Source organism: Electrophorus electricus, chromosome 5 (genome assembly GCF_013358815.1).
Source record: "Electrophorus electricus isolate fEleEle1 chromosome 5, fEleEle1.pri, whole genome shotgun sequence".
NCBI lineage: Eukaryota > Metazoa > Chordata > Actinopteri > Gymnotiformes > Gymnotidae > Electrophorus > Electrophorus electricus.
In genome coordinates, this window is record NC_049539.1 from 22,889,727 (window position 1) to 22,917,110 (window position 27,384).

Below are 27,384 nucleotides of genomic sequence, written 5' to 3' on the forward strand. Positions count from 1 at the left end.
ATCACATTATCATTTAGCAAAACCTGAAATTTTTGCAGTCCTGCCAGGTATACAGCGCAGCCTGTCTGCAAAGCAAATTACAGCTGTATGTACGGAGTCTGTAGCGTGAGCACACTGGTTCATGTCTGTGGAAAATGAGGTCGTGTTAGTGCTGTGCCCTATGAATATTGGGAACTTTTTACACCCAGTTGTTTTAATGAATTGCTGACCCGTATTTAAAGCAAAGGCCACCATGTCATGTCACAGCTCGAGCCAAGAACTTCAGTACTGGTGCCACGTCCTCACTTGGTGCAGTGATACGCTTGTATTGCACTACATCACAGCGACAGTGCTGTCAAATGCCTACAGTCAGCGGGGCGTGCAATGATCTCACAGTTGACACATCATAACGCCCATTTCATCAGTCAACGTCTTTCTCAACTTTGCTCTGACAGAAAGAACTATATCCCCACCCCCACCCCTTTATCAAAATGATAATTGCTTTGTATTTATGCACCATATCCCAAGATGCCAGGCTTTTTTCTCACTCTCATATATCACTCTCCCACCTTCTCGCGCTCTGAGTTTAATCATTGCAAATTAAATTCATGCCCTTCACTGAAAAGCCTACAAACCACGCTCTGGTGCGTAGCATCAGCAAGTCGATGCTTTATACTCTATCGATTAAGCTTCGTGGCCCAGGTAGAAAACATTCCAGTAATACAGTGCTCTCCAGAATTACTGACACCCTTGGTAAAAACAAGCAAAACCTCTTGTGAAAGATGTTTCATGTTTATCATTTTAATTCAAAGGAAAGGGAAAAAAATAGAGACAATCTCTGGGGACTCTCGTCTTTAGCGCAACTCAGAGGTTTTCAGTGAGGTTTAGGATGCTTCTGTGGACACTTTGGCTTCTGAAGCTTCTGTGGTCACTGAAACATTTCTGTATGAATTTGGAAGTATATGCTCTGGATTCCAGTCAAATTAAAAGATAACAACTATCACCTATTCCTAGATTATCTTTTCTGGGATAAAAGGTTTCCTCAGAGTTTCAATGATGTTTACTGAACAGAGCAAATAATTTATTGGCATCGATATTTTAGACACATAGTGTCCTCAGGATTTAATCTGCTTTTACAGTTTTCCACCTGTGATCCGTGGAGGAAGTTTCATCTCTTTACTGTGGTGGCAAAATACACTTCCTCTTCCCAGCCATTTTAGCTCATTTCAAATTTTCCTAATCATTCTCCTAATAGTGAATATAGTATAGTGGATATAGTAATAGTAGGAGTGGCATTATTTATTACAGCTTTTGTCTCATCTAATTGATTAAGGTCATTAATATTTAATACCATTTGTATATTCTCTAATGTTGATGGGTGATGAAAGGTATCTAGCTTGTGTGTTGCTAGATAATTACACCCAATGAAATAGGAACTCATGCAAGATGACTTAGGAGTTCCTGTAGACTCAGGAGTGCTTACAAAAAGATCAAAGGTCAAATGTGAATGTAAATATTTGTCAGCTTTTGCTTATAAGAATATATAGAATAATGAAATATTTTTAAGGAGAAAAATTGTTTGAATAACTTGAATGAAGGGTTCAATTTCTCTATTATCCATATAAGATGATAAACAACAGATATTTTCTCACATGACTTTTTGCTTGTCTTAATCCTAGACAAGGAAAAAATGTGATGAGTCAAAAGGTGCTAATATTCTTTAAGACAGATGTTTAATAATGATAGACCATTCTGTTTAGCTCAACATGGAGACAGGGTAAATGAAGATAAATATGCAACCACATATACTTTCCACCCACTTCATTAGTGACATTTATTTATAAGAAACACTGTGTGCAATTAGATGCTGTTAGCCCTTCTGTTTCTGTGCAGTTTGTGTTTGTAACCCTCAAACTCACTGGGTGGTTTCTGGCCACAGGATGACCTGTTGCCTGGATGTTTTTGGGGGGCAAACCACTCTAACCCATGGAGGAAGCTGACACATGGAAAAACTACAGTGCCTGATGCAATCATACTGGCACAACACCCACAGCCCTGCCACCACCGTGTCACTGTCAGTGACTCTTTGAAAATGCCCCACTACCCAAATAACATCCTGTCAGAAACTGACCACAGGTGAATGGGATAGTGTGTGGCTGACATATAGTGCATGACAAGAGACTACAGACTGTAATAGTACACCTATAAAATGCATCTATAATAGTCAAATCAAATGTATTTATTGCACTTTTTACAACAGATTTTGTCACAGAGCAGCTTTACAAATGATGGAGTCCAAGCACCCAGTGAGCAAGCCAAGGGTGTCACTGGCAAAGAAAAACTCCCTGGAGGATGAGGAACAAATCTTGAGAGGAACCAAGAATCAAAGGAGGTGGGGCGGGGGGGTTCTCCTCTGGCTGACAATGGTCACCACAATAGTAACAATAGAGACAATAAGGAGCATAAGAAGTAGTGAAGAAAAACAAAACAAAACTATATATATATATATATATATATATATATATATATATATATATATATATATATATATATATATATATATATATATATATATATAATAATAAAATGAAATGTTTTCCAGAAGCCCTAGTCTGGTCCCAATGGTGTATGCATGTCCAAAACCCATCCTGTACGAGAACGTCCATCAAGAGCAACTGAGTAGTTGGCTGGGGTGGAGGTGTGGTGGGCTACAGCAGGGGACCTCAGGGGTTGGTGGGAGTAGCAATGGCAGCTGAAACGGGTTGAGGCTCAGTAACATCATGACATCAGGGGTAGGTGTACTTTGTCAGGAAGAGAGAGTAGATTATTAGACATATCCAGGTAAAGGGGTGTGTAAATTAGAAAACTATAATGTGCAAATATGGACTCCAGCAGATCTATCTATGGCAGCATAGCTAAAAGAAGAGAGCCAGAAGGAACCACAGGCATGAGGCCACCCTCATAAAAGGGGTGTAATGACAAAAGGGTCCAGCACTGAGTAGAGGTGCAAGGCAGGTGTTTCTGATAAAGTTGGAGGTGAATGTGTTTCAGGTTCAGGCATGTACTGTATATATCATACTGTAATTCACAGATGATGCAAAAAGGTTTAAATTAGAGGTACACTGAGCCTGTTCAAACACACTTAGGAAACACACCTGGGAATTCCTAAAACTGTGCATGACTCTGGCTCTCCAGGTGTGGAGTTGGGCACCCTGGTTTAAGACGTCATTACTGCTCCAAGAACATAATATAAAAATTAAACATGAATAAACAGTAAAAAACAGTCAAATTTATAATACATTTAAACGAAGCTCACCTTTATTCAAATAGAAACTAGTTAGGTGGGACATTTCTCCCTCCTTTTTCTTTGTCAGTGCCCCAGTTTTATTTTCTTGTGGGAAGGCATGATGGCATTATACAATTAACTACAATTAGTGACATTTAAACAAATCCATTTGCTGATCCATTTGCACTTCTGATTAGGGAGATGAACCACTGGGCCTCCGCTATATATATGGATGGAAAGTTCAGACTTTTAAGCCACTTATTTTGCCAAATCTTATTTACACAAATTTAATTTCCTAGAAACTGCATAAATTGTTGAGGACTGGAGTACCTTTGAGGTCATCCACAGCAATACTTTTCTGATGATGGCTTATAATTTGGTGCTTTTAAATGGCAAACAGTTCCTCATTTAAGGTGACAGTATTATGTAATCATTACTCCTTAGCATTTATAACATGAAATGTTAGCAGCTGTATAGTGCTATATGGTTTATAGTTTTTTCTTTTAAAGCATATTTGTTAACTGTGTTTTATTATTTCAGTTCTACATTTGTTTTTTAATGGTCACTGTGCAGTTTTTCAGAAGTAGGTCTATGTATCTTCCTTGTGTTGACAGGACTCAAATTCACCCTCTAATTTCCATACCAAGAGTTTCTGTTGCTGGCTTATCTTAGTCATTCTTCTGAGCTCTCCCACCATAATTAGTGTTTCATCCCTATTACCGCAAAGTCCATAATTGAATTTAAAGCAGAGGCTGAAAATTCATGTCCTGAAGCCAAAACTGTTAAACTTTGAACTGAGGTTTTGTCCTGGAAAATGGCCAATATTGTTTGCTCAGAACTATGAGCCACTTATCACATCAAGAATGCTGAAAAACAGGTGCTGGAATTAGGGTTCCTAGTTCAGAAGTGCACACTCTGTGAACCATCTCAAGAAAGGTCTTCTGGGGGAAACAAAATTTATTGAGAGAAATCTGATTTAGCACAGGCGACCATGCTAGGAGTTTAATTTACCTCAGACTTTTAAGCTTTTATTTATGGAATTTAGCTGATGCTTTTATCCAAAGCAACTTACAATTATGACTGAGTACTTTTAAGGGTTAAGGGCCTTGCTCAGGGGCCCAACAGCAGCAACCTGGCTATGGTGGGGCTTAAACCAGCAACCTTCCAATTATGAGTCAAGTACCTTAACCACTGAGCTGTGGTGACACTAAACAATTTTAAGAAGGTTGCCTAGATCTAGCTTTTTAGTAAGCCAATCATTTCTAAATTCATTATAAAGTGTTCATCATTTGTAACCTAAGCATGCTTCCTTGTTGTCAAGAGGAACATAGAACTACATTTAAAATCAATAGACTACCTTCAATATACACCGATCATTTACGTTAAAACCACTTATAGGGAAAATTAATAACATTGATATATCCCAGCCCTTTGGCACCTGTCAAGGTTCTTGATGTTGATGTGCTGGAAGCAGGAAAATGAGCAACCGATAGGAACTATAGAACATTGACAATTGTGATGCCTAGTTTGGGTCAGAGCACCTCAAAATGGCAGATCTTGTGGGGTGTTCCCAGAAATGGTTAGTACCTACCAAAAGTGGCCCAAGCAAAGACAAGCAGTGAACCAGCAACAGGGTCATGTAGACACTGAAGAAAAGTGGCCTGGCCCAGTGGATCATGTTTTCTTTTATGTAATGTGGATGGCTGAGTGCAGGTGCTTTGTGTAACTGGGGAAGATATCACCAGCAGTCACTATGGGAAGGAGGGAAGGGCAATTTTCTGCCTGCATAAACATTGTTGTACACCAACTATACCCCTTCATAGGAATTGTATTCCCTAATGACAATGGCCTCTTTTAGCAGGATAATGTGCCTTACCACACTGGAAAAAAATAAAATTTCAAAAAAAGCTTTCAAGGTGATGAATCAGCCTGCAAATTTCCTAGATCTCAATCCAACCAAGCATCTGTGGGATGTGTTGGAAAAACAAGTTTGATCCATGGAGGCCCCACCTTGCAATGTATAGTACAAAAGTTCTGGTTCCTTTCTGGAATCTTCTTCAGCTGTAGTGTACTGTCATAAAAGTTGCAGAGATTCAATTCAAAATTGTAGTGAAGTACACAGTTTCCAGAGAAACACGACGCTTTGGACAGAGGTCCTTCATTGGCTATGCAAGCGCTTCTGAATTAATAGTAGGAGGAATCAGTTTCTATATGAAAAAGTACATGTTTAAATCATAACATTCATTCCAATGGGTTCTAAAGAGTGTATACTACTACTACTACTACTATTAATAATAATAATAATAATAATAATAATAATAATCATAATAATATATCTTCTCATGTTGAAGATGGCAAGTGTGGAAAAATTAGGAAGTAGCAGATCTTCATGGATTTTTTTTCCCTCATATACGCACGTTGATGAGAGTGTAATTAAAGCTAGATCATTAATGTCCCGCCAAAGGGTTGCATTCCCAAATAGCTTCTTTAGTGTTCCCTAAATGTTAATTAGCCAGCATGAAACACCCCATTCCTGTCCAACTGAACAAGTGCAGACAAAGCTGGAGTTTGAGAAAAAAAGAAAAAGACATTGAATTCCTCATTTCATTCAGGTCATCAGGGGTTTGATAATTAGTCGACAAATTAAAAGCACAACTTGGTGCCTGTGGAGGAGAGAACCCTTTTCAGGGGTTATATTCAAACTTATCTGCTTATACTTAAACAACAAAAACAGGTGGAACACTAGGGACCTTTAATTTATTCAAGTGCTCAAGAAGATGTATTAATTTTTTAATGCAGGATATAATAAAGAACTTGTGCTTTAATTATTATAATGGGCAGGCAGTCAAAAGAGAAAGTCCTTTGACCCCATCGCTTTAATAAACATTGAGTCAGGGTGTAAAAGCAGCAGCAACGTACCAGATGAACTCAGAATGCAAGATGAATCACCAATCATTTACACAATCATTTCTCTGTAGAGAGATTAATGTAAAAAAACAATCTGGACTGAGGACCTAAGTTACTTTAACTGGCTCAGACAACTTCTAAAATTGCAGACAACATGAGCCATTGTCTTAGAACTGGACTAGGGAGTGTTCTAGCTGGACACAAGATGGAGAAAGAGGGAATGCACCTCAATTCATGTGTGTGTGAAACACCCGTCTGGAGTTCACAGTTAATCTTCACTCAGGCAGCAGCAGGCTGAACCTTTTTAATGAAAGTCCTGAATGCATGAGAAATAATGAGGCAAGGGATCTCAGCAGTCGAAGTTTAGCTGTTCTTTGTCTGGTTTCCTGCCAACAGTCAGACAAAAGAATCATATGCAGTGCGATTGTTAGTCCACGATGAATCACTGATGAAGTGAATGCTTGTTTGCATGCTTTCTCCTCACAGGTGGATGTGCTGAAGGTAGACATGGAGAGTGCGGAATGGAAGATTCTAGAGAATCTGGTCCTGGAAGGAGTTTTGCATTCTGTAGGCCTCCTGCTTCTCGAGGTCCACCTGCATTGGGCGGGGTTCGAGGTGGGCGGGGACGAGCCAAATGTGGTGCGCTATTGGTTTAGCCTGCTGAGAGAACATGAGCGTGCACATTTCAGTCTCTAACGCAGCTACACTGTCTCCGCAAAGCCACGCCTCTTTCTTCAGAGGAACCTACACAACATAAGCAGCACTTATATACTGGGGTGGGTCAACACACGTTACGCTCCGCAGGGAGATCGACTTGCCTGGCACGAATTTGAATTAAGGGGAACATTGTTCAGAAGGGCATGGCAGCTGTGCTGACCAAAGTAAACTTTGAGGCCAAAAGTTGCAACCAGATGTGTTCAGATTTGAGTTTGGCCTGTTCACTGTAGTGCTGTTTTCATATGGCAGAGCTGCATCATCCTTTGTAGGGAAAAAGATGAGGACAAAGGGGGGCTATAAGTGCTTCTAAGCGCTCAGCAGTGTTTTATGTAAAGGTCGCATTATTTCCAGAGGGTCAGCGACGCAGTTAGAAAAGATTCCGCGGGAGAGAGCCCGTCTACTGCTGGCTACTGGTCAGGCGTTTGACCCTCCGCCTCTTATCGGAAGAATCTGGTCCTCCGAGAACGATGACCCTTCATTCTGGGAGACACAGGGTGAGCGAGTCTTGGCTGGCAGGCAAATGAACAGGCTCAAAATAAAAGAAGTAATGAGGTTGGAATAGAGCTACAGGCAGGAAAAGAGCTCAAACCGAACACAGCAGACTAGTTTTGTCTCTGGTATGGTCAAAATCTAAGAGACACACAGCTGACTACAGAGCGGTCCTGCGATTTAAGAAGGTTGGTCAGAGAGCACAGGAGAATGAGCCCCTTGGCTGTCGACGCAGACTGCTTGGACAAATGTTCCCTCCCTCATCCTTGGGGAGAATTTTTTTTAGTATCATCACCATCAGCACATAAAGCTTCACTGAAATATTAGCTGACTACATAGAAATGGTTTGACATTGCTGCATCAGAATACAGTGACGTGATAAATTATGGATGAGACCCAGGAAGTTGACTTCCCTTGCATGTGCATGCGTGCGTGAGAGACATAAGCCGTGCTTGCTTAAGCGCGTTCATGTGCTTTCGCTTTCAGTACTATGGTCTCCTATGTGTAATAACAAAACAAAAAACTATAGAACCCAGCCTTTCACACTTACAAAGCAGTCTCCCCCTTTATAAGTCAAATGCCTGGTTATATAGCTTCCAACGAGGCATCTGCTCCTCACTGAAGCCAGAACTGTGGGCACTTAATTAAACCAAACAAACGAGTAAATGAACTGCACTCACAGGGAACGAAAGTGGCATAAGAAAGGAGTGCAAAATAGGGGCTTTGCACTAGCAGTCTCACCTTGACTCCTCTTGTTCAAAGATAAGCAAACAATAAATCATCATCTGATTGCGGTGCACAAAGTACGTTCGCCGTCCAAAGGAAATTTGACTTGCCTTTGAGAATCAGGCATGTTTATCATCAAAAGGAAGCAATGCAGTTTGTCACTGCATCAGTAGATTCATGACACGAGGCAGATTAGTGCCTCCCAGTCCCGTGTTATTAATCTGCTTTTAGCTTTGTGTTGGCTGTTTGCTATCAGCTTGCTTAAAGGCCATAGTGAAGTTTGGGCAGAAACTGCCAAATGTCTTCTAGAAAAATTATTTATAGCACTTTCAGCCTGGAAACAAAGATGTTTTGTACACATTTGTCCCATTTCAGATGATTAGAAAATGAGGGCCAAAATCATCCTAAAATATCAGCTGCATGTAAAACAACTATAATATTGATCAGATCTAGTTAGACCAGGTTAGAGGAGAGGAACTGGCCATGGTGATTCATTTGGTTAGCCCATACAACGTAGTCAGAGGATAGAGACAACTTACATCAAATATACAAATGACAACCCCTTGTGCTGTCAGCCATGTCTGATTCTGATCACCAGTGATACCAAACAGACTGATGTACAAAATGTTTTATTACACTCAGAAACAGATGCCTCACGCTGAACTGAAGTGCTGATATGCACGGCTTTAGCAGTGGAGGACTCCTTAATAATGAAATGAAAATATAGAAGACAATTTAAAAGGCCCATATGCAGGGGGGAGATTACACTAGAAATCAGGACTGGATGCCAGTCCATAAACTTCAGTATTCACACACAGCACTGAGCAAAGCCTAGAATATAAACTACTTCAGTGAAACAGCAAGGGTTGGAGAACTGAGCCACTCTCTACTAAGGAGCAGACGCTAAAGCTGCTCAGCTGAGCAAAGACCATGGTGGGGGGTTAAATGGAGCAACCTGACTGTCTCCTCCCTCTGCTGTTGAGGCTCACTCTTCCACCGGCTCTTCCCCTTCCTTTCCCCTCTTGTCTTGTTAGTCCCAGAGTTTGATTTGTCCGTCCCAGCCGCAGGTGATGACCTTGGAGGTCTCGTGGGGGTGCCAGAGGGCGCTGATGCACACCTTGTCGTGTGCCTTGATTCGGTGGTACAGCTTGGTGGTCTTCCAGTCCCAGATGTTCAGCTTCCCGTCCGCATCACCAGACACCACATGACTACAGTTGGGGGCGATGAGACAAGTACATTATGGCAGCACAGCACAATGATACTGCGTCCACTATAGACGTACGGTAGAGCCATTACTGGAAAGAGAGTCATGTGACTGAGGAGAGCACTTACCTCATATCGGGAGAAAAGTCCACCTGGCAGGCATACCCGGCAACCATGTGGCCCTTAAACACTTTCTTCTTGCTGAGCCTGAACCGATTCTGGGCTCCGAATATCAGGATCTGATTATCCATGGACTGACAGGCTAGCCATTTGCCTACAAGAAAGCAAGCAGACATACAGATAAAGATATCCAGTTCAAAACTGTGCAGTGGTGAACTAAACTTTGTAATGGTAGCAGGGCTGTTTCTAAAGCCAGCTGAGTATCTGATGTGCTCTCGACTCAGACGTCTGCCCACGTGAAGAGGAAGGCAAGGGCATGTAAACAGATCAGCACACAAAATCCCCCTCAAAAGAGAACAAGCACGTGTGAAGGAGCAGAAAAAAGCAACCTCCACCTGCCTTGATACACGTGGCTGTCAGCGAGATCAAAGGTGGCGTTGGCCACTGAAGTAGCGATCCCTTTGATCAGCTCGAGTGAACGCTCGAGTTGGCACTCGAGTGCGTACTTCAGCCGCAAAACAGCTGCTTTTTATCTATCGTGTGTTCGGCGGCTCCCCTCTCAGTCTGCATGAGCCCCACATTAGGCCCACTGCATAGTCAGTTAAAACTTGCACCAGCCTGCTTGGCTCCCCCTAACGGCGTACGGGCCCAAGCTCTTCAATGCACACTTTCAAGGAAAATAGAAATTGAAAACAAAAGAAAATAGACTAATATATATATATATAAAAGAAAGAAAGAATAGGGGAAGAGAGATGAGGAAGAGTTCATTTTTCTGCCTCTTTTCCATTTCCTTCCTACAGTTGGTCTTTATGGGAGTGAGAGAGTACGTAAGATTTCCATAAATTATGCACTACCAGGAAGGAAACAAGATGTGTAAAAACAAATCTGAGAACTCTGCATGAGACACTGGGAGAAAGAGAAATGAAGTCGAAAAATATCATGCGCACAACTACTCACTTTGGGGAGTGCAAGCCACAAAGAATTTAATGGAAGTCTGAAAGTGGAAAGTAAAGTGGGTGTGTGCATGTGCATGCAGAGGAGGTATTGTACCAGTGAAGCAATGCCCAAGCAAAAGCACACTCACCACTGGGTGATAACGTCACCGCAGGCATCGAATGCATACTGGGCTCTGCAATGTACTTGAAATCCACTGGAATGTCCCTAAAAAAACGAGAGCAGGTGTTGATGAAAACCAGACACCTTCAGTTCATGCAACGTGAGCGCATTTAATGTTTAGCACCAAACTATGGTGTAGAGGAAGCAGACCAGGCCACTCGACCTGCACAAACTAGAGTGAGTGCAAATGATGTGGAGCTACATTTTTAAATATTTGAGCCTCAAACTAATTTTATTGTGGTTTTCCTCCTTTTCTTTCTGTTCTGGCTGTGTAACTAAACACTCCTGATTAGCCAGTGCCACTCTCTTGACAAAGAAGGTAAATTTGTCATCTTTCCTACCCCAAAGAGAGACCAGCTATTCATGTCATCTTGGAATCATGGCCCAGACAGTGGGTTTTGTAGTCCGTCCCAGACTACAAAACGCAAAATACTGGCAGAAGCTACAAAATCTACTGAGAAAAATGTAAGACAATGACACTGCAGTCCAGTCTTATCCTCATCCGTCTCACCACCTAGGGAGCACATGTCAGTGTAGAGCGACTCAAAAAATAAAAATAAAATAAAATTAAAAAAAAATCTCCAACCATCAGACTAGGAAATTGTACTCAACTGTCACGCACACTTCAAATGAAGAGACAGTGTGCAAAATTCAGTTCTACAAAGGAACAAACTGAATAGACCATCATATTAATATTACTGAGCAGTGAAATGGAAAGAATTTAACAAAAATATAAAGGATCCAAATTGTGTAACATATACATAAAGTATATTTGTATGGAACCACTTTGACAAATTTATGGCCAAATGCAAAAATTGTCAATCCAGCCAACCTCCTGTGGTTGATTAACAGCTTTCACCATGTAGGGTGAGAAGGGAGAACCATTCAAGCATGTAACAGTCAAAGCTGTGTCTGAACCTTTCAGACCTACAGTGGATAATGGTGGCATTGCAGAACCTCTGGCAAATCTGAAGAACTCTACCCTAATATTCTGAAAACTATTCAGAATGTTCTGGTGACAGCAATGGGTAGTACGTTGCCATCTGGGGTCACTGCATTCTTCACGCCTGCCTGGATTGTCAAATACATATAAATTTTTGAAGGTACACATTAGTGGGATTGACTGATTGTAACAAGGAGAGCTTCTAAATTTTGGAAGCAGTTTTTTGCTGCTTCGTGTTAAGTGCTGAATCCACAAGATCAAGTTAACTTTGCAAGGATCATTTTCATGTTGGCATCAATTTCAAGGTACCGTACGAAGTACCTATAGTAACAAATCCCAAATGATACCCAGTCCTAGTTAGCATGGAGTATGTAATGATTTCAGGACAAGTATTAAAGACTTATAAAATGTAACAGTCTACTGATATGTAAAGCTATTGTTGATATTCCCTACAATGCCTTTAGAGGGTCTTTCTTAGGCTAAATAAGTTTGAGTTTTTGTACCGTTCACCATGCAGCTCAACTATCGTTTTAGGTTTTTTGGGGTTTTTTTTTGCATAAGGACATGACATTTTGTGTTTTGAAATAAACTGCATAATTTTCTGAGCCAAGCCAAACCAGCCTGTGCAGTATATAATTGGGAGTTCTGCAGAAACAATACATTTACAATACAGAAAATATTATAAACTGATTGCAATCTGGAACTTAGAATTCAATGTGTATTGTGTTAAATCTCCAGAAAGTGGAGATTTAAACAGTTAAGACAGTGTATTGATGTGAAAATTCATCAAAAGGCAACGTCGCACAGAAGTTAAGAGCAAATTAATGTCTCATAGCTAATGATACAAAAAAAGAAAATGTGATAAGTTCATGTTCTCCTTGATCCATTACACTACTAACAAATCAGATTAATATTCTCCAAGAGAATTGTACTGCCTGCCACACACACACAGACAGACAGACACACACTTGAAGAATGTACCATGGCTGGCCTTTTTCGAAGCCAAAAGAAGCGTGCTACAGTTTAAGATGGTGTCAATTATTTAAGACTTTCACATGGGAAACTAGGAAATTGCACATTTGAGAGCATGCTACAGACAGCTCTGATCCAGACATTAAACCAGATATACAGTTCCACTCCATTACTATAAGGAAAGGGTCAGAACAGCCAAGCCGAACTGTAGATCATCATCATCATGATCATCTCAAATTGCCTTATAAAATGCGACCCAAACACTTGATGTTTAATACAAAGCCTTTGATAAATGGAACATTTGCTGCAATTGTGGACAGTGTCAATAAAGGGATGAATAAAGAGACCAAACTGAAGTTGTGTCAAACAATTAATAGTTCAAACAGAAGAATCTACCTTGAAAACCAGTCAGAGGCTCACAGAAAAAGATAAAAAGTAGATAATAATGCAGTACTGTTTACAGGAAAGCAAACACGCTAGCTTTCACTTAATCTGAAGTCAATGCTTTGTGAAATTGATGAGAATATTAGCTCTGCCACTGGGAAATCACCTGTAGTCAAAGTACTTTTCTCCACAGATCTATGATGTGTGCAAAGATTAGTTTGCACTGTCTTCCAACCTACTTACTAGACATCTTCCACAATTTCAACAGTATCCAAGACAAGACAATTGTTTTGAAAGCAATATGTATGATAGATATGCATTTATGTATGCATGTATGTATGATAGACAAAAATGAAACCTTTGTCCATGTGTACTTCACTAATTTTCACTACGTTTCGAGTGAACTACATATGGACAAAGGTTTCATTTTTGTCTACCTCAAATACACACACGGCTGATCTTCAAAATTCATCAGTTTAAAGTGATATTGGTTTTAGATCAAATTTTCTGACAAAAATGACTGACTAAATTACTTACAATGGAAGCTCCAAGTTTACTTTTTATCCAGAAAATTAATTCAAGTACCATTGGTCAGACTGTAAATCAGATGAAAAGCTATGAAAATAATTACCAAAGAGTATTCTAAAGGAAATTAGGGCTAAAGTTGTAGGGATGCACAAGATAGGGCAAAGTCACACAAAATAGTATTCAAGTGTTTGGATATACCACTAAGTGCTACTGGATCAACTGTGAGGAAATGGAGCTGCATCATACCTAGACATGGCCGAACCCAAAAACTGCTACATTCATGACATCTGACAGTAATTGCCCTGTGCCACACTATACGATACATGGTATTTAATGCCTATTTAAAATGTTACCGTGGCAATAATTAGTGCCCCAGTGTCAAACTACCACCAAGGCCTAAGCTGAAAGCCAATCAACATCTACATGTAAATAAGTTCACTCTAAAGACTCTCACCAAGAGACAGATAACTGACTAACCCCAGGTGTTCTATATTTTTTGCAGAGGGTTGTTCAATTATGAATCTCTATCGCCATATGCAAATTAGGACAAAATGCAGTAGCACCATATAATCACGGTAAAAGGGTTCAATGTGCCAGTAATTCACATATGAATGTGGAATCTTGTTATTGCAGTGCTATTTGCTATTAATATCTTGTTAAATCTGGCAGTAGGTTTTATGAATTCACTACAGGATCAGAGCAAGAAGGGGAGAGAACATCAGAGAGAACATCAATAACTCTCATACTCAGCTGTTGCTATTGACACTGATGTTCATGACATCCGTTTTGATCCTGCAGACAAGTGTGCAGAGTTAAGGCATCTGTGCACTGATGCACGTTCACACTTCACTCTCTGTCCACCCTTTTTAACAGCCCTCTCCACATCTGCCTGTCAGGGACTGTCTCTGTGGTTTTCTCCACCATGCGCACACTGTTGAATAATACACGATGGATGGATCTCGACAAGCACAACCGGACCAGTGGAAAAGCCCGTTTCGACTTTTCTCCACTTCGTCTATAGGCTGGGAAAACATCAGAAGATTTCACACAGACATAACTGACATCACACGATGTATTCACATTCAAAGTTTAGATGCCAGTACAATGTGACTCCAACAGACATCAACAGCTCCAAGGTTCTGGATTTGGGACTTGCACTGGGAAAAGAAAAGAATGTGGGGGAGCTGATCTCAAATCAACATTCTGACACTTGCTAAAATAAAGGAAGTGCTCTGAGGCTGACACACAGATGGAGAGATGAAGAAAGAAAGAAAGGGATAGAAGAAAGAAGGAGCAAGAAAAGAAGGAGAGAGACGGGTATGTTGACCTCCAGTGATCCAGAAAACATCGTGAGTGAATATCAGACCAGGCTAAGTAGTTCACAAGTCTAAACAGCAAACACCAATCACATTGAAAGCAGACATTATGTGAGACAGGGTAAATCTAATCCTAATCAAGACTTGAGCCAATTCATTAACTGCAAAATTAAAACCAAAATTATGTTTGTGTTTCTCTCACTGGTTGATGCTTCAGAGAGAAAACGGCAGTATTTTTCACATGAACGTCCCAACCACTGCATACGTCCAGGACCCTCTAATTGTAGCTGATAGCCCTGGTGAACCTACTCTGTGTTCTAACAAATCACAGCTACTCAAACTTCCTGACCAATCACAGACATGCATTCTAACTTTGTAATGTAATACACTACTCACAGTTCATTTAAATTAAAACTTGTGACCATAGTACCACTCTTAAGATAAATCTACAAATCAATCACATTATAGTATATTGATTGAATATACAATTTCTTTCCTTTTTTTAAAAATAGTTTATAAAGCACCCTTGGCTAGAAAAGTCCAATATAAATGTAACAATGATTTCATAGAGACTAAACTGAAAACAGGATGTATTCCAGCTCAAGAATTAGTGCAATCTCTATTCAAAATAGCTGAAATTAATATTTTGTTCATATTGTGCCACTTCGTAAAAACACTTCCATTCAAAAATGGCACCATTTAGGCAAGTAATTTCTCCGGATATTTCCCACCAAGCATAAAAGCATCCTCCTCTGTAATGCATTTCCCTTTCGCTCTCTCACTCCCAAATACATGCACAAAACTAATTTGTCATTCCTTCATCATTATGCACACCATTAGATAATTAATCAATCAGAGTCGGTCTACTCTCACTCATAAATGCAGATGCGCATGCATGTGAACATGTGCGCACACGTGAATGCACAAGAACACACACACACGCCTCCTCACCTTGGTGTGCCCGGTCCAGACGTGCAGCTGCTTCTTGGGCAGGTAACATTTGTCAGGTATTTCCGCCGAGCACAGGTTAATGCCCACGTCCTGCGGGACGTGCAGGTACGAGCGGTCCTGGTAGTCATACACGTCTTTGACTGTGGAGCGAAGACACATCAAAGGGTGAGGAAAGAGGCTTTTAGCCATTTCAACAAAGAAAATCAGAGAAACTTGAGAGGGATTATGATAGTCCTGCTAGCTTTAAGAAAGTAACGGGAGCTGAACAAATTCATGCTGTGGACAAAAGTAAATCTGACCCTGTGAAGCGTAATGGGTTGGAACAGCTGCCATGTGTCTTACCGTGTAGAATGGTTTTCTCCTCAGCAAAGGCCTCTTCCTCATTCTTGCCTCTTTTCTGCCTCTTTGCCGTGATTTCGTCCAGCTCCTTCTGCTCCTCCTATCAAACAGAATATGACAGAGTGGGATCCTCAAAGTGCAGTTGAAGTAAATGATATATAAACGCGCTGCCTAGGCTAAACCTAGCGTTTATGTTGTGAAGTAACGGCTAACAAATTTGGATTAGACAGCCTGCCAAAAGGTGCAAAGCAAGCAAAGATAAAAACAAAAACAAACAAAAAAGCCCAAGTGATTATCATAGAGTATAAGGAACCCATGTGGGCAAACTCTGACCTCTGAAGGTTTGGCCACGTTCTTCTCATCCTGATACTTGGCCCAGGGCCCCAAGAAGCTGTCGATCTCTGACGCGTCTCCCCCTTTCACCCGCTTCCTCTTCTCCTTCTTTAGGCCCGACTCAAACACGGTCAACCCTGTGGAGAACAGATGTGCACAGCTGCAAAGAACTGCCCAAGCAGCAACAGGGAAGGTGGGATGGGGTGGTTGTAGCTTCAGGCAGACCCACAACCAATTGCAACCAATGAGCAGAGAAAAACCAGGTCATGTCTAGTACCTTTCTTTTTCTCTGCTTCCTCCACTGCTCCTATGTAGCTGCTCGATGAGACTTGACTGCTGTCCACAGATGGGTCTAACGCATACCCTATTAAAATATAGTGAACATCTCGTGCTCAGAAATAAAGATTTAAACTAAGTATGAATATTTCATAATACTCAATATAACTGGTGTGGTGAGAATACTGACAACACTGGCTATTGCACCATGATCAAATCATTCTGAGACACAAATTCTCTTTAGTAAATGTAAAATATGCATGTCCCTTACCGAAAGTGGAAAACGTCCTTCTTTGTTGTTCAAACATGAAATCGTTGACATGGGCGGGCTCAGCATATCCAGAAAGCATGTTCCTTGGCGCAGCCATTTGCTGCGTTTTGAATGGATTAACTGGTCCAAACTACAACACACAGAGGACGGGGCTTTACGTTAAACAAAACACTGAAATGGTTCCTTTACCACATATAAACTCTCTTGACCGTGACCTTACCTCGGGTGCAAACATGGTTTCGTAAGTAGGGTTGTAGAGGAGCTCTTTGAGTGAGGGATTAATGTGTGTGCCCGTCTCAACATCTTCCTGCAATACAGCAACACGAAGACATTGTAAATTAACAATCTAGATGGCCAACGAACGCTGGTTATTTAAGAAGTCAGGAAATAACGAAGCTAGGCAACATTAATGAAGGATATTATTAAGGTAGCCACCTAGCTAGCTACTTTGCAAGCTATTTACACATTGTATTACTTCATGATATTCTTAGTTACGCTAGCGTTGTTGTCTTTTAGGCGGCACACCACACTTCATGTCACTGTGTATGAGTCCTATATAAAGGTTTTACATATAACCACACGAGGAAACTCGCGTCAAATAAAATTTAGCTAGGTAGCGTTAACTAGCTGACCAAGTTATTTAGCTAGGTTAGCTAACTAGCTAATCGAGCTACCGTTAGCGAGCAAGCTAGTTAGCGTTAGCTACCCAGACATGCTAGCCGACATGTACCATACCTTGACGGCGACCTCAGGTGCTGAATTAAGAACAGATAAACTCGTCTTTCTTCCAGATTTTAAAGGCTGAAGATGTGAGATTGCGTCTGGGTCTACTTTCTCGGGACTTGCATTGGGCTGATTCATTTTCTGATTCTGAATCACTCCCGTATGCAGCGAGACAACCCGCCACTATCGGCATCTTGAATGTTGTTGGTGTTCATCACGAACATTAATATCATTCATTAATGTTGCCTAGCTTCGTTATTTCCTGACTTTTGATTTTGAACTTTGAAGAATACATCAGCTTTGATTAAATGATTGAATATGATTTATTAATTCAAAAGAATTCTGTTTTCACTTTTATAACCACTTTGAGATCTTTTTTTTCAGTTTCAGACTTTTGGTCTTTATTTGACATGGTGGGTTTGCGATCAACTGAAAGTGCAGATCAACAGACACTTTACAGTGTGAGGTTTCTCACTTCATGGTAGCTCTGAGTGCAGCATAACATCTGCTTGTGATGCTTGTTAACTAAAGAATCTGTAAATGGTTGAAACGATCAAACTACTCAAAAAAGAAGAATACAGCAGCTGACGTCCAGTATAACATTTATATAACATAAAAATAAGATTCTACATCTTTAACTGACAGCTAATGCTCCAATCACTGAGGAATGAGTACCAGGGTGAGCCAAATCTGTTTGTTGATCAGACTTTAGTGGAAAGCCAAACTTCTGTACTGCCTCTAAGAAGAAAACATAAAGGAACTCACTTACTCTAGTTAGTACACTGAGAGCACATTATCAGACTATATTCAATATTACATTATGTTACATAATGAACTAACCTGTAACTCACTTAGTCTAGTTAGTACACTGAGAGCACATTATCAGACTATATTCAATATTACATTATGTTACATAATGAACTCACCTATAACTCACTTACTCTAGTTAGTACACTGAGAGCACATTATCAGACTATATGCAATATTACATTATGTTACATAATGAACTAACCTTACTTTGCCATCAAGGTTCACATTCATCATATTAACCCTAAGACATCACAGCACGTCAGCTGTATATATTTAGCTAATAAATAATAAATCAATTACATTTACTACTGTTGTGTCTACTGTTGTGACTGTGATTAGAGGAATGACACTTCACTAAGAGATATGAAAATAAGAGAGAGGACCGTGATTGGAGGAATGACACTTCACTAAGACATATGGAAATAAGAGAGAGGACTGATTGGAGGAATGACACTTCACTAAGAGATATGACAACATCCTGAATGCTGACTCTCATTGCTGTTGAGTGCTTTGATTTTTTGCACCGGTCAAATAAAGACAAAATTGTGTAATGTATGTGTGTGAGAGAGAGAGTGAAGTGTGTGTGTGTGTGTGTGTGTGTGTGTGTGTGTGTGTGTCTGTGTGTCTGTGTGTGATAGAAAGAGAGAGTGAGGTGGTAGTGTGTGAGGGAGTGAGGTGTAGTGTGTGTGACTATATATATATAAGAGAGAGAGAGAAGTGTACACTAAGTGTACACAAATTTAAGTGTCCAATTATTTGCACTTTTTGAACAAAAGGATAAAAATATATCTCCCTTTTCTCTTTACTGCTCTCACTTAATTTAACACGGTAAGTCTGTTGACCTGGGACTTCATTTAAGACAGTAAATCAGGGCAACAATGCTGTAGACCTTCACACACTCACACCATAACCTGGATCATAAATAACAACTGGAGAAAAGTGATGACAAAACAGCAGGTGTTAATACACAATGATGGTCTGATCAAGCAGGTATTAATGGACGTTTGTCCAAAGTTCTCTAGAAGAGAAAGTGAGATTAATAACAGAAGGCAAGACAGAGGACTGTGATTGGAGGAATGACACTTCACTAAGAGATATGAAGATAAGAGAGAGGACCGTGATTGGAGGAATGACACTTCACTAAGAGATATGAAAACAAGAGAGAGGATCATGATTGGAGGAATGACACTTCAGTAAGAGATATGAAAATAAGAGAGAGGACTATGATTGGAGGAATGACACTTCAGTAAGAGATATGAAAATAAGAGAGAGGACTATGATTGGAGGAATGACACTCACTAAGAGGGAGAAGGATAAAAGAATTAGAATTAAGAATTAAGGTTTCAGTTGATCTCGAGGAATTCCTTTGTAGTAACCCCTGCTGGTATCAGTAGTAGAGAAGTTCATCTTCTGATTTTCTCAACTTCCTGAATGCTGACTCACATTGCTGTTGAGTGCTTTGATTTTTTGTACATGTCAAATAAAGACAAAGTGGTGTAATGTATGTGTGTGTGAAAGAGAGAGAGAGAGCGAGGTGTAGTGTGTGTGTGAAAGAGGTAGAGTATATGTGTGTGAGAGAGAAGTGTAGTGTGTGTGTGTGTGTGTGTGTGAGAGAGAGAGAGAGAGAGAGAGAGAGAGAGAGAGAGAGAGAGAGAGAGAGGTGTACACTAGTAGCTGAGTGCTGTAGCACAGCAGGGTTCCAGAGAGGAAGGAGAGAACATGGGGTGTATGAGAGAAAGCGTGATGAAGGAGAGGAAGAGGAGGAGAGTGGTGCTGTCATGTGCTTCCCTCACACTTTCTTCATGCTAAGAGCTTTCCGCTCTTTCTCCGCCAGTTCTTTTCACAGAGAACTTTCAGAGCTGCCCATTTGTTTCCTTTGATGCTATTACCCCTCAAATCTAAATACTCCCAACAGCCAAATAGCCCACTGACAGCCCCGCAACACCTACCCCAGAAAGCAGCTTTACAAATGTCAAAGTCCAAGCCCCCAGTGACTAAGACAAGGCTGACAGTGGCAAGGAAAAACTCCCTAGAGCAAGAGGAAGAAATCTTGAGAGCAACCAAGACTCAAAGAGGAGGGGGGGGGGGCATCCTCCTCTGGCTGACATTGGACACTACCCCATAGCCAATTAGCCTTCACTTCAAATTACAACCACAGGTACTGTGGAACTTCTACACCTGCACTATCGAGAGCATCCTCACGGGGAACACCACAGTCTGGTTTGGGAATAGCACCAAGCAGGACAGACAAGCACTCCAAAGGGTAGTGCGTTCAGCAGAGTGCATCACTCACACGGAACTTCCTGACCTGCAGACCATCTACTACAAGCGGGGACAGACCAAGGCCAGGAGGATTGTGAAGGACCCCACCCATCTCAACAATAGGTTCTTCTCTCTGTTGAGGTCAGGGAGGTGCTTTTGCTCCCTGAAGACCAAGACAGAGAGACTGAAGAGGAGCTTCTTCTCACAGGCCATTCAGGCCCTGAATCAGGGAAACTGATAAACTGTGGGGACCACCACCACCATGTAACATAACTGTATATATATAGATATTCTATTCCACCAGGTAACATAAAAACTGTAAAAACTGTAAATATATAATTTTACAAATAGATCTGTACATTCTGTACATTGTGTACATATACATACACAACCATATACATTGTACATTGTGTATATAAACATAATATACATATATTGTACATACATTGTTAATATATTTTGTACATATATAGAATATATATTTTTCTATGCACCCCTGTTTTCTTTTTTCTCAGTTTGGACAGAGCACTCTCAACCATTTCACTGCGAGTTGTACTGTGTATGACTGTGTATGTGACAAATAAACCAAACTTGAACTTGAACTTGAACTTGAACTTGAACAGTCCTTCAAGAACTTTCCCATCAGCCAAACTGCCCTCAACCATTTCCCACGCAGCTTAATACCCCTAAACAACAATTATCCCATTAGACTAACAGCCCTCAACCACAACTACCCCAACATCTAAATACCCCATCATCTTTCTCCAACTACCCCCAAAAGCAACCACTTGGTAATTCCCTAGCAGCCATCTGGGACACCATAGCAACCATTTGGTAACATCCTGCCATTCACATAACAACTCCCTGGGAATGGCTTAACAGGTCAACAGTATTTCAGGATTCCATTTTACATGCAAGAAAAATTACCCCCACAAAAATATATCCCTCAACATTTAACCTAGCAACACCATAGCAACCACATTTATTATAATAATAACCCATCATTTGTCATATTAAAAAAAGAATAAACTGATTTTAAAATCTACTCTACATCACATGATGTCAATGATTAAATGTTAAATGTAATCCTGCAATAATGCCAAAATCCTGAAATACTGTTAAATGGTATTTAAACATGAAATGTAATTTGCTGTGGAGTAGTTGAGGACGGGAGGATTCTTAGCTGTTGAGACATGTTGTAGCTAGCTTTAAATATACTGTCACCAAGTTTCCCCCTTTCATAACCAGTTACCCTCAATGTTTCTATACTTGTAATTTGTCTTTTTTCTAATGTCACTGAATAAGAGTCAAATAATTTCCCCACATTATGGTGTCATTGTACAAGAGCCAAAATACTTCAAAGGAATGTTTGTCATTTACTTCATTTAAATCATTTTACATTTAGACTGGCTGCAGTTGCTCTCTGTATTCGCTGAATACAGAAGGTTATGATTTAGATGGTAAAAACCGATGCCAGTTTTATGAAGTATTTAAAAGGAAACAAAGGCTAAGCCACAAATTTAATTCTTTAACTTACTTAGAGATGATGTGAGGTAATCTGAACATACAGAAACATAAATGAGGACATCAGTGTACATTTACGGCATTTGCCGACTTACAGAACTGCATTATAGTCTCTATCAAATACAGATGTTCATGTGAAAATAGAGAGGTCAGTGCCAGTAATACTCAGGCTAAAGTACTGCTTAGACTGCAACTTGGATGTGGGCTAAAATGTCATAATTATGTTATGAATAAGCTGTTATTAATTAATATGTTCTTAGTGTGTTGACACTTTTAATAGCAGCAAATACCTACATTACATGTTTTTAATAGAATCCAATGACATATGACCAGTTGTAAATACATACTGAAGTTAGCTGACTGACTAACATGTCTTGCATAGAGTGAAAGTATCCATTGGTCTGTTTCTGTTTTATATGTGGACAGCTTACTCTTTGTATTCTGCACAACAATGCTTAGCTATATGATAAAAGCACTTCAGCTTCATATATGTATTGTTAATTTTGCTAATTTACAAATGCTTTCAAGTATACTGGTATTTCCACATAATCTCAGTAACTTCAGAACCACTGCAGTTATGCAGAAATGGCAGTTTTAATAACTTTCTACTCACTTTTAATGGATCTGACATAGACCTATGGACATACAGACACAAAAGCAAAATATTTAAACTTATAAAATTTCTCAAAAAAAATATTCTTTTATCTTGCAAACAAAGTCTCAACTAAACAATACTGGCTTGTAAATATTTTTGTGATATCTTTCAACTCATATGACCCTGCTTTATATTAAGAGTGTATTTTGAACATTTATTGAAAAAACAAGTGAGCTGTCTACTGCTTCCAAAAGAAATTTGACAAAAAGTCAAATCACTGTCCATCTTAATATGCAGTCACTGTCCATCTTAATATGAAAGATTAATCTTACTTTTAGAAACTAACCTATGGAAAGAGAAACAAAATTATCTTAATATAAGCATAATAATAATATATAACTATAAGCATAATATCAACATAGGGCTGAGGTATTGCTTTGTTTACCCAGATAAAAATAAGCTCTAACTAATTAATATGTTGTATGCGTACTGTCATGTACCTACATATTTGCAATAATAAAATCTAACAGGTCACTAGTTAGTTTAAGGAACAAAATTCCTCTCGAATTTAAATGCAGTGTCTCTCGTTGCAAAACAAAATGAATCATCAATACTTTTGATCAATACAACTCACTAAAAATACCTCAGATGTTTGCTGCCACTCACAGGCCACAAATTTCGCTGCTAAACGGCCAGTTGTCAGCTGACTAATTAGCTCGCCTACCAAGCTCTTGGCAAACGATACGCAAGCAGACACCTGCACCCCCCCTTGACACCCACAGTTTTAGATTTCATTAGGCATTGTTAGTTAGCCAGCTAGCTAACTTAACCAAATAAGACTGTAGCTGAATAAAGCAAGCCCCGGACCAAACATGCACACATTTATCAAGCTAACTAGCTAACATAGCTAGCTAATACAGTTAGCTAGGAGTTTTCTGTCATGTTCACAATGTTATATAACTAGTTAGCTAGCTAATAAACATGACAGAATTACTGCATCATAGATCCAAATTATAATTACAAAGAACAACACTATTTTGTGACAACCAGATAGCTACAATATTTGCTATTTGTATTAAAATTTGTTCGTTATGCAAGTTAAAATATACAGGCGGCCAGGTAATTTAGCTAGCTGGCTAACTAGCTTAGCTACCTTTCTTGAGGTACATTAGCTAATTAGCTGGCTAAGTTAGCTGGCTAGGCTAGCTAAGACACCAGTTATAATAGACGGAACATTTCGCTATTTATATCTAATAAAGTTCCTCATTCCTCAAAACGTTTTTGTCAAATTACAACGTTTATCTTTGTGTTATATTCTGTATGAACGTTGAATGATACTTATGGGAAATGCACAGCCATTTAGCTGCAAGTCAATAGAAATCGGTTGAGCTTTCTCGTACTTGGATGCACAAATTTCATTTTCTTAAAGCGTTTAACATAATCAAACATGATTTAATTTTCAATTTAAACAGTATAGACCCTCTTCTCTCCCTCATTCCCGCAGCCAGAACTATAGGGAGAACTAATCAAACCCTCACCCACAACTACCACTCAGCCAGTTACCACTCAACCCTAATTATCCCCACAGCTAAACAGCCCTCGAGCTCCTGTATATATTATTGTTAACTAGTGTATATATTATTGTTAACTAGTGTATTTATTATTGTTAACTAGTGTATATGTTCCTTGTTAACTAGTTTATATACTACTTGTTAACTAGTGTATATATTATTGTTAACTAGTGTATATATTATAGTTAATTCGTGTATATATTACTTGTTAACTCGTGTATATATTATTGTTAACTAGTGTATATATTACTTGTTAACTAGTATATATATTATTGTTAACTAGTGTATATATTACTTGTTAACTAGTGTGTATATATTACTTGTGTCTCTAGTTTTGTCGCTGGTTATTGTTCACTCATCCTGTGTTCACTGCACTAAGCCTCCATTTATATTAAGCCCCTGTCGTGTTCGCTGTTCGTGTAGCATGTGTTCTTTATTCCACATTTTTGCCATGTAACCTGTTCCCAGTTGTGTTTCTGTCGGTGTATTTGTTCTTTGTTATTGTGTTTTGCTTTCGTTTTCTGGCTCTGTCCGTCTCTATATGTCGACCCCCATTCTACTGACCCTGATTTTGTTCCAGTATGTTCCAGAATACTTGCGTCCTCTCATTGGTCTGTTCCATTGACTTCTCGAATTTTCATTGGCTCTCCTGTTGCTATCCCGTTGCTGTGCTGTTGCCTTGTCTCACTTCTGCTTTACAGCGTGCGGTAAGTGAAGCCGAGCGCCCTTTTTACATTTTCGAGTCCTTTTTTTCTGGCTTTAATTCCCGGTCTCGGTACGTCAAGACTTTACTGTAAAAGTGAGAATTAATGGGCGCACCGCCCGAGTTAACTAGCCGCTCGTTAACCTGTCTGTCTTCATTTCTGTGTGAAATACAGTGTCTGACTATCTGGCTACATGACATGATTAAAATGATTTAAATGACTGATTAAATTCAGCCAGCGCGCCTGAAGTGGTGCTTTACAACTCGAGATGGACTGTGTTGCTGTATTGTGTGTCTTCCAGGTGTTACTGCTTGTGTGGGGAGGCGTATGTGTGTGTCTGACTGAGTCACCGAGTGCCTTTGAACGTCACTCGCTTCTGATGGCTGAAATTATTCCTCGAGTCCGTTTGCAGGCAAACATCAGATAAGTTCACATTTATAGTTATGAGAAAATATGACTCAGTGAATTAATTAACACTTTCCAGATTAGGTAAACTGTCAACACACAAATTCAGAGATTAATTCTGATTCTCTTTGTCATGATGGGATTCTTGATGTAAACATAAATAAGTAAATAACCTCTGAAATATTTGGTGTTCTGGTACAGGTGTAAACACCACTCTCTCACAGACGCCCTGGTGTTCTGGTACAGGTGTAAACACCACTCTCACAGAAGCCCTGGTGTTCTGGTACAGGTGTAAACACCACTCTCACAGAAGCCCTGGTGTTCTGGTACAGGTGCAAACACCACTCTCACAGAAGCCCTGGTATTCTGGCACAGGTGTAAACACCACTCTCACAGAAGCCCTGGTGTTCTGGTACAGGTGCAAACACCACTCTCACAGAAGCCCTGGTGTTCTGGTACAGGTGCAAACACCACTCTCACAGAAGCCCTGGTGTTCTGGTACAGGTGTAAACACCACTCTCACAGAAGCCCTGGTGTTCTGGTACAGGTGTAAACACCACTCTCACAGAAGCTCTGGTGTTCTGGTACAGGTGTAATGCACCTGTCCTTTGTCAGTCTCTTGTCATTTCCGGACTGGGCTACTGCCCCTCTCTCCTGGCAGGTCTTTCCCTCTGTGTCATCAGCACCTTGCAGCTCATCAAGAATGCTGCTGCACAGCTTGTCTTCAACCTCCTGAAGTTCTCCATGTCACCGTCCTGATATGTTCTCTCCACTGGCTCCTGTAGTAGTTCACATCAGATTTAAAACACTGACACTCACCTACAAAGCCATAAATGGATCAGTTCCCACATGACTAAAAGCACCAATCAAAAAATCTCTTTTTACTTGTTCACTGTGGATTTTTTCTCTGAGACATATTGGTTATTAGTAGTGGGTGAATGAATGAATGAAGGAATGAAGTAAGTTTTAGTGGGTAACAATCTCTTCTTCTGTTCTGTGGTTACCCATCTTTCATTTGAACTTCATACTGGTTATATTCAATAATTTCAAATTGATTTCTCAAGGTTATTTGAAGAAAAACTCTGCTTTTCATCTGGAAGGTTATATAGTCCATTCATATTTATTCCTCTGTTGTCATGGTTACCGGTTACAGCACTTCCTTTCTGCAGCTGCTGAATTTTGTTCCTCTGTGGCCCTGCTACCACAAGCCCCGCACCCACCAGAACCAACAGCAAAGCCACTGCGGAGCTCTGATCTCCACATGACTGGACTTCTGGTACACACACATGTGATCATACAATATATAGCAAGTTAATAAGATAAGCCAGTCTGACACTGCAGGCTACCAACATATGAACCACTATTTAAACAGTATTGAAGTATAATTATGTACCAGAGTGGAGACTTTAAACTACCAAAATATGAAGCACTATTTAATCAGTACTGAGGTAGAATTATATATATACGTACAAAGCCAACCAAATCAGATGATTTGGAAACCGTTGTATCCTAGCTAACTGTTCACATTGAGTTGTTCATGCTTGAAATATCAGGCTTCTCCTGTAGCCCGTCAGCAAACAAGCAATGACATCTCTTACTTATTACTAACTGCTTTGAGAAAAACTCAACAAATCATTTTAATTACGAGATACCACAGACCTCTGTATCAGGACAGCAGGACGGTCAGATTGATCGGGGGTGATGTACCTCTTCAGACTATATCCCTGGTGGATACTGTAGGAAGGAGGGACATTCTAGATGGACCCAAGTGCAGAGGAGGAAAGGGAAGTGGAGAAGAAGAAGAAGCCAACCAAAAGATGTGATGACTACAGGGAAGGGGAGTGAACTGAGAGAGTGGGAGCACTACAGAGCACTGCGCTACCTGCTACAATACTGGAAAGACTAAAGAAACTCACAACGGTAGAGAGTGCTTG

At 40.0% G+C, this 27,384-nt stretch overlaps 3 protein-coding genes across 4 annotated transcripts in view; all 3 read right to left on the minus strand.

The window, feature by feature from the left end:
- LOC118240081 (pre-mRNA-processing factor 17-like) overlaps window positions 1-17,772 on the minus strand; it is a 91,781-nt gene extending 74,009 nt beyond the window's left edge. Inside the window, 8 exon segments of the mRNA XM_035526209.1 lie at window positions 15,638-15,777; window positions 15,980-16,076; window positions 16,310-16,446; window positions 16,587-16,673; window positions 16,857-16,986; window positions 17,077-17,163; window positions 17,592-17,712; window positions 17,714-17,772. Coding sequence (XP_035382102.1) covers window positions 15,638-15,777; window positions 15,980-16,076; window positions 16,310-16,446; window positions 16,587-16,673; window positions 16,857-16,986; window positions 17,077-17,163; window positions 17,592-17,712; window positions 17,714-17,772 — 858 coding nt within the window.
- Window positions 1-27,384, minus strand: part of LOC113569361 (NACHT, LRR and PYD domains-containing protein 12-like) — a 138,145-nt gene that overhangs the window by 47,248 nt on the left and 63,513 nt on the right. The gene's annotated exons all lie outside the window — the stretch shown is intronic.
- LOC118240063 (pre-mRNA-processing factor 17-like) lies at window positions 7,348-10,578 on the minus strand. 2 transcript variants are annotated; one of them, XR_004776026.1, is made up of 3 exons: window positions 10,512-10,578; window positions 9,437-9,581; window positions 7,348-7,398 (listed from the first exon to the last, which is right to left on the minus strand). XR_004776026.1 is itself a non-coding variant. In XM_035526273.1 (3 exons), the coding sequence occupies exons 1-3, from the start codon at window positions 10,546-10,548 to the stop codon at window positions 9,135-9,137; spliced, it is 360 nt and encodes a 119-aa protein (XP_035382166.1). In that variant the 5' UTR covers window positions 10,549-10,572; the 3' UTR covers window positions 8,718-9,134. The 2 variants fall into 2 exon arrangements, 1 of the variants encoding a protein (XP_035382166.1); XM_035526273.1 differs by lacking the exon at window positions 7,348-7,398 and adding an exon at window positions 8,718-9,312 and having other exon boundaries at window positions 10,512-10,572.

Bases quoted from the DNA above. Each gene is read 5' to 3' on its own strand.
- LOC118240063 (XM_035526273.1), bottom strand. From the start codon at position 10,548: ATGCATTCGATGCCTGCGGTGACGTTATCACCCAGTG. The intron at 9,582-10,511 runs GTGAGTGTGCTT...GCTTTCTTGTAG, and splicing joins GGTGACGTTATCACCCAGTG to GCAAATGGCTAGCCTGTCAG. The intron at 9,313-9,436 runs GTAAGTGCTCTC...CCCCAACTGTAG, and splicing joins GACTTTTCTCCCGATATGAG to TCATGTGGTGTCTGGTGATG.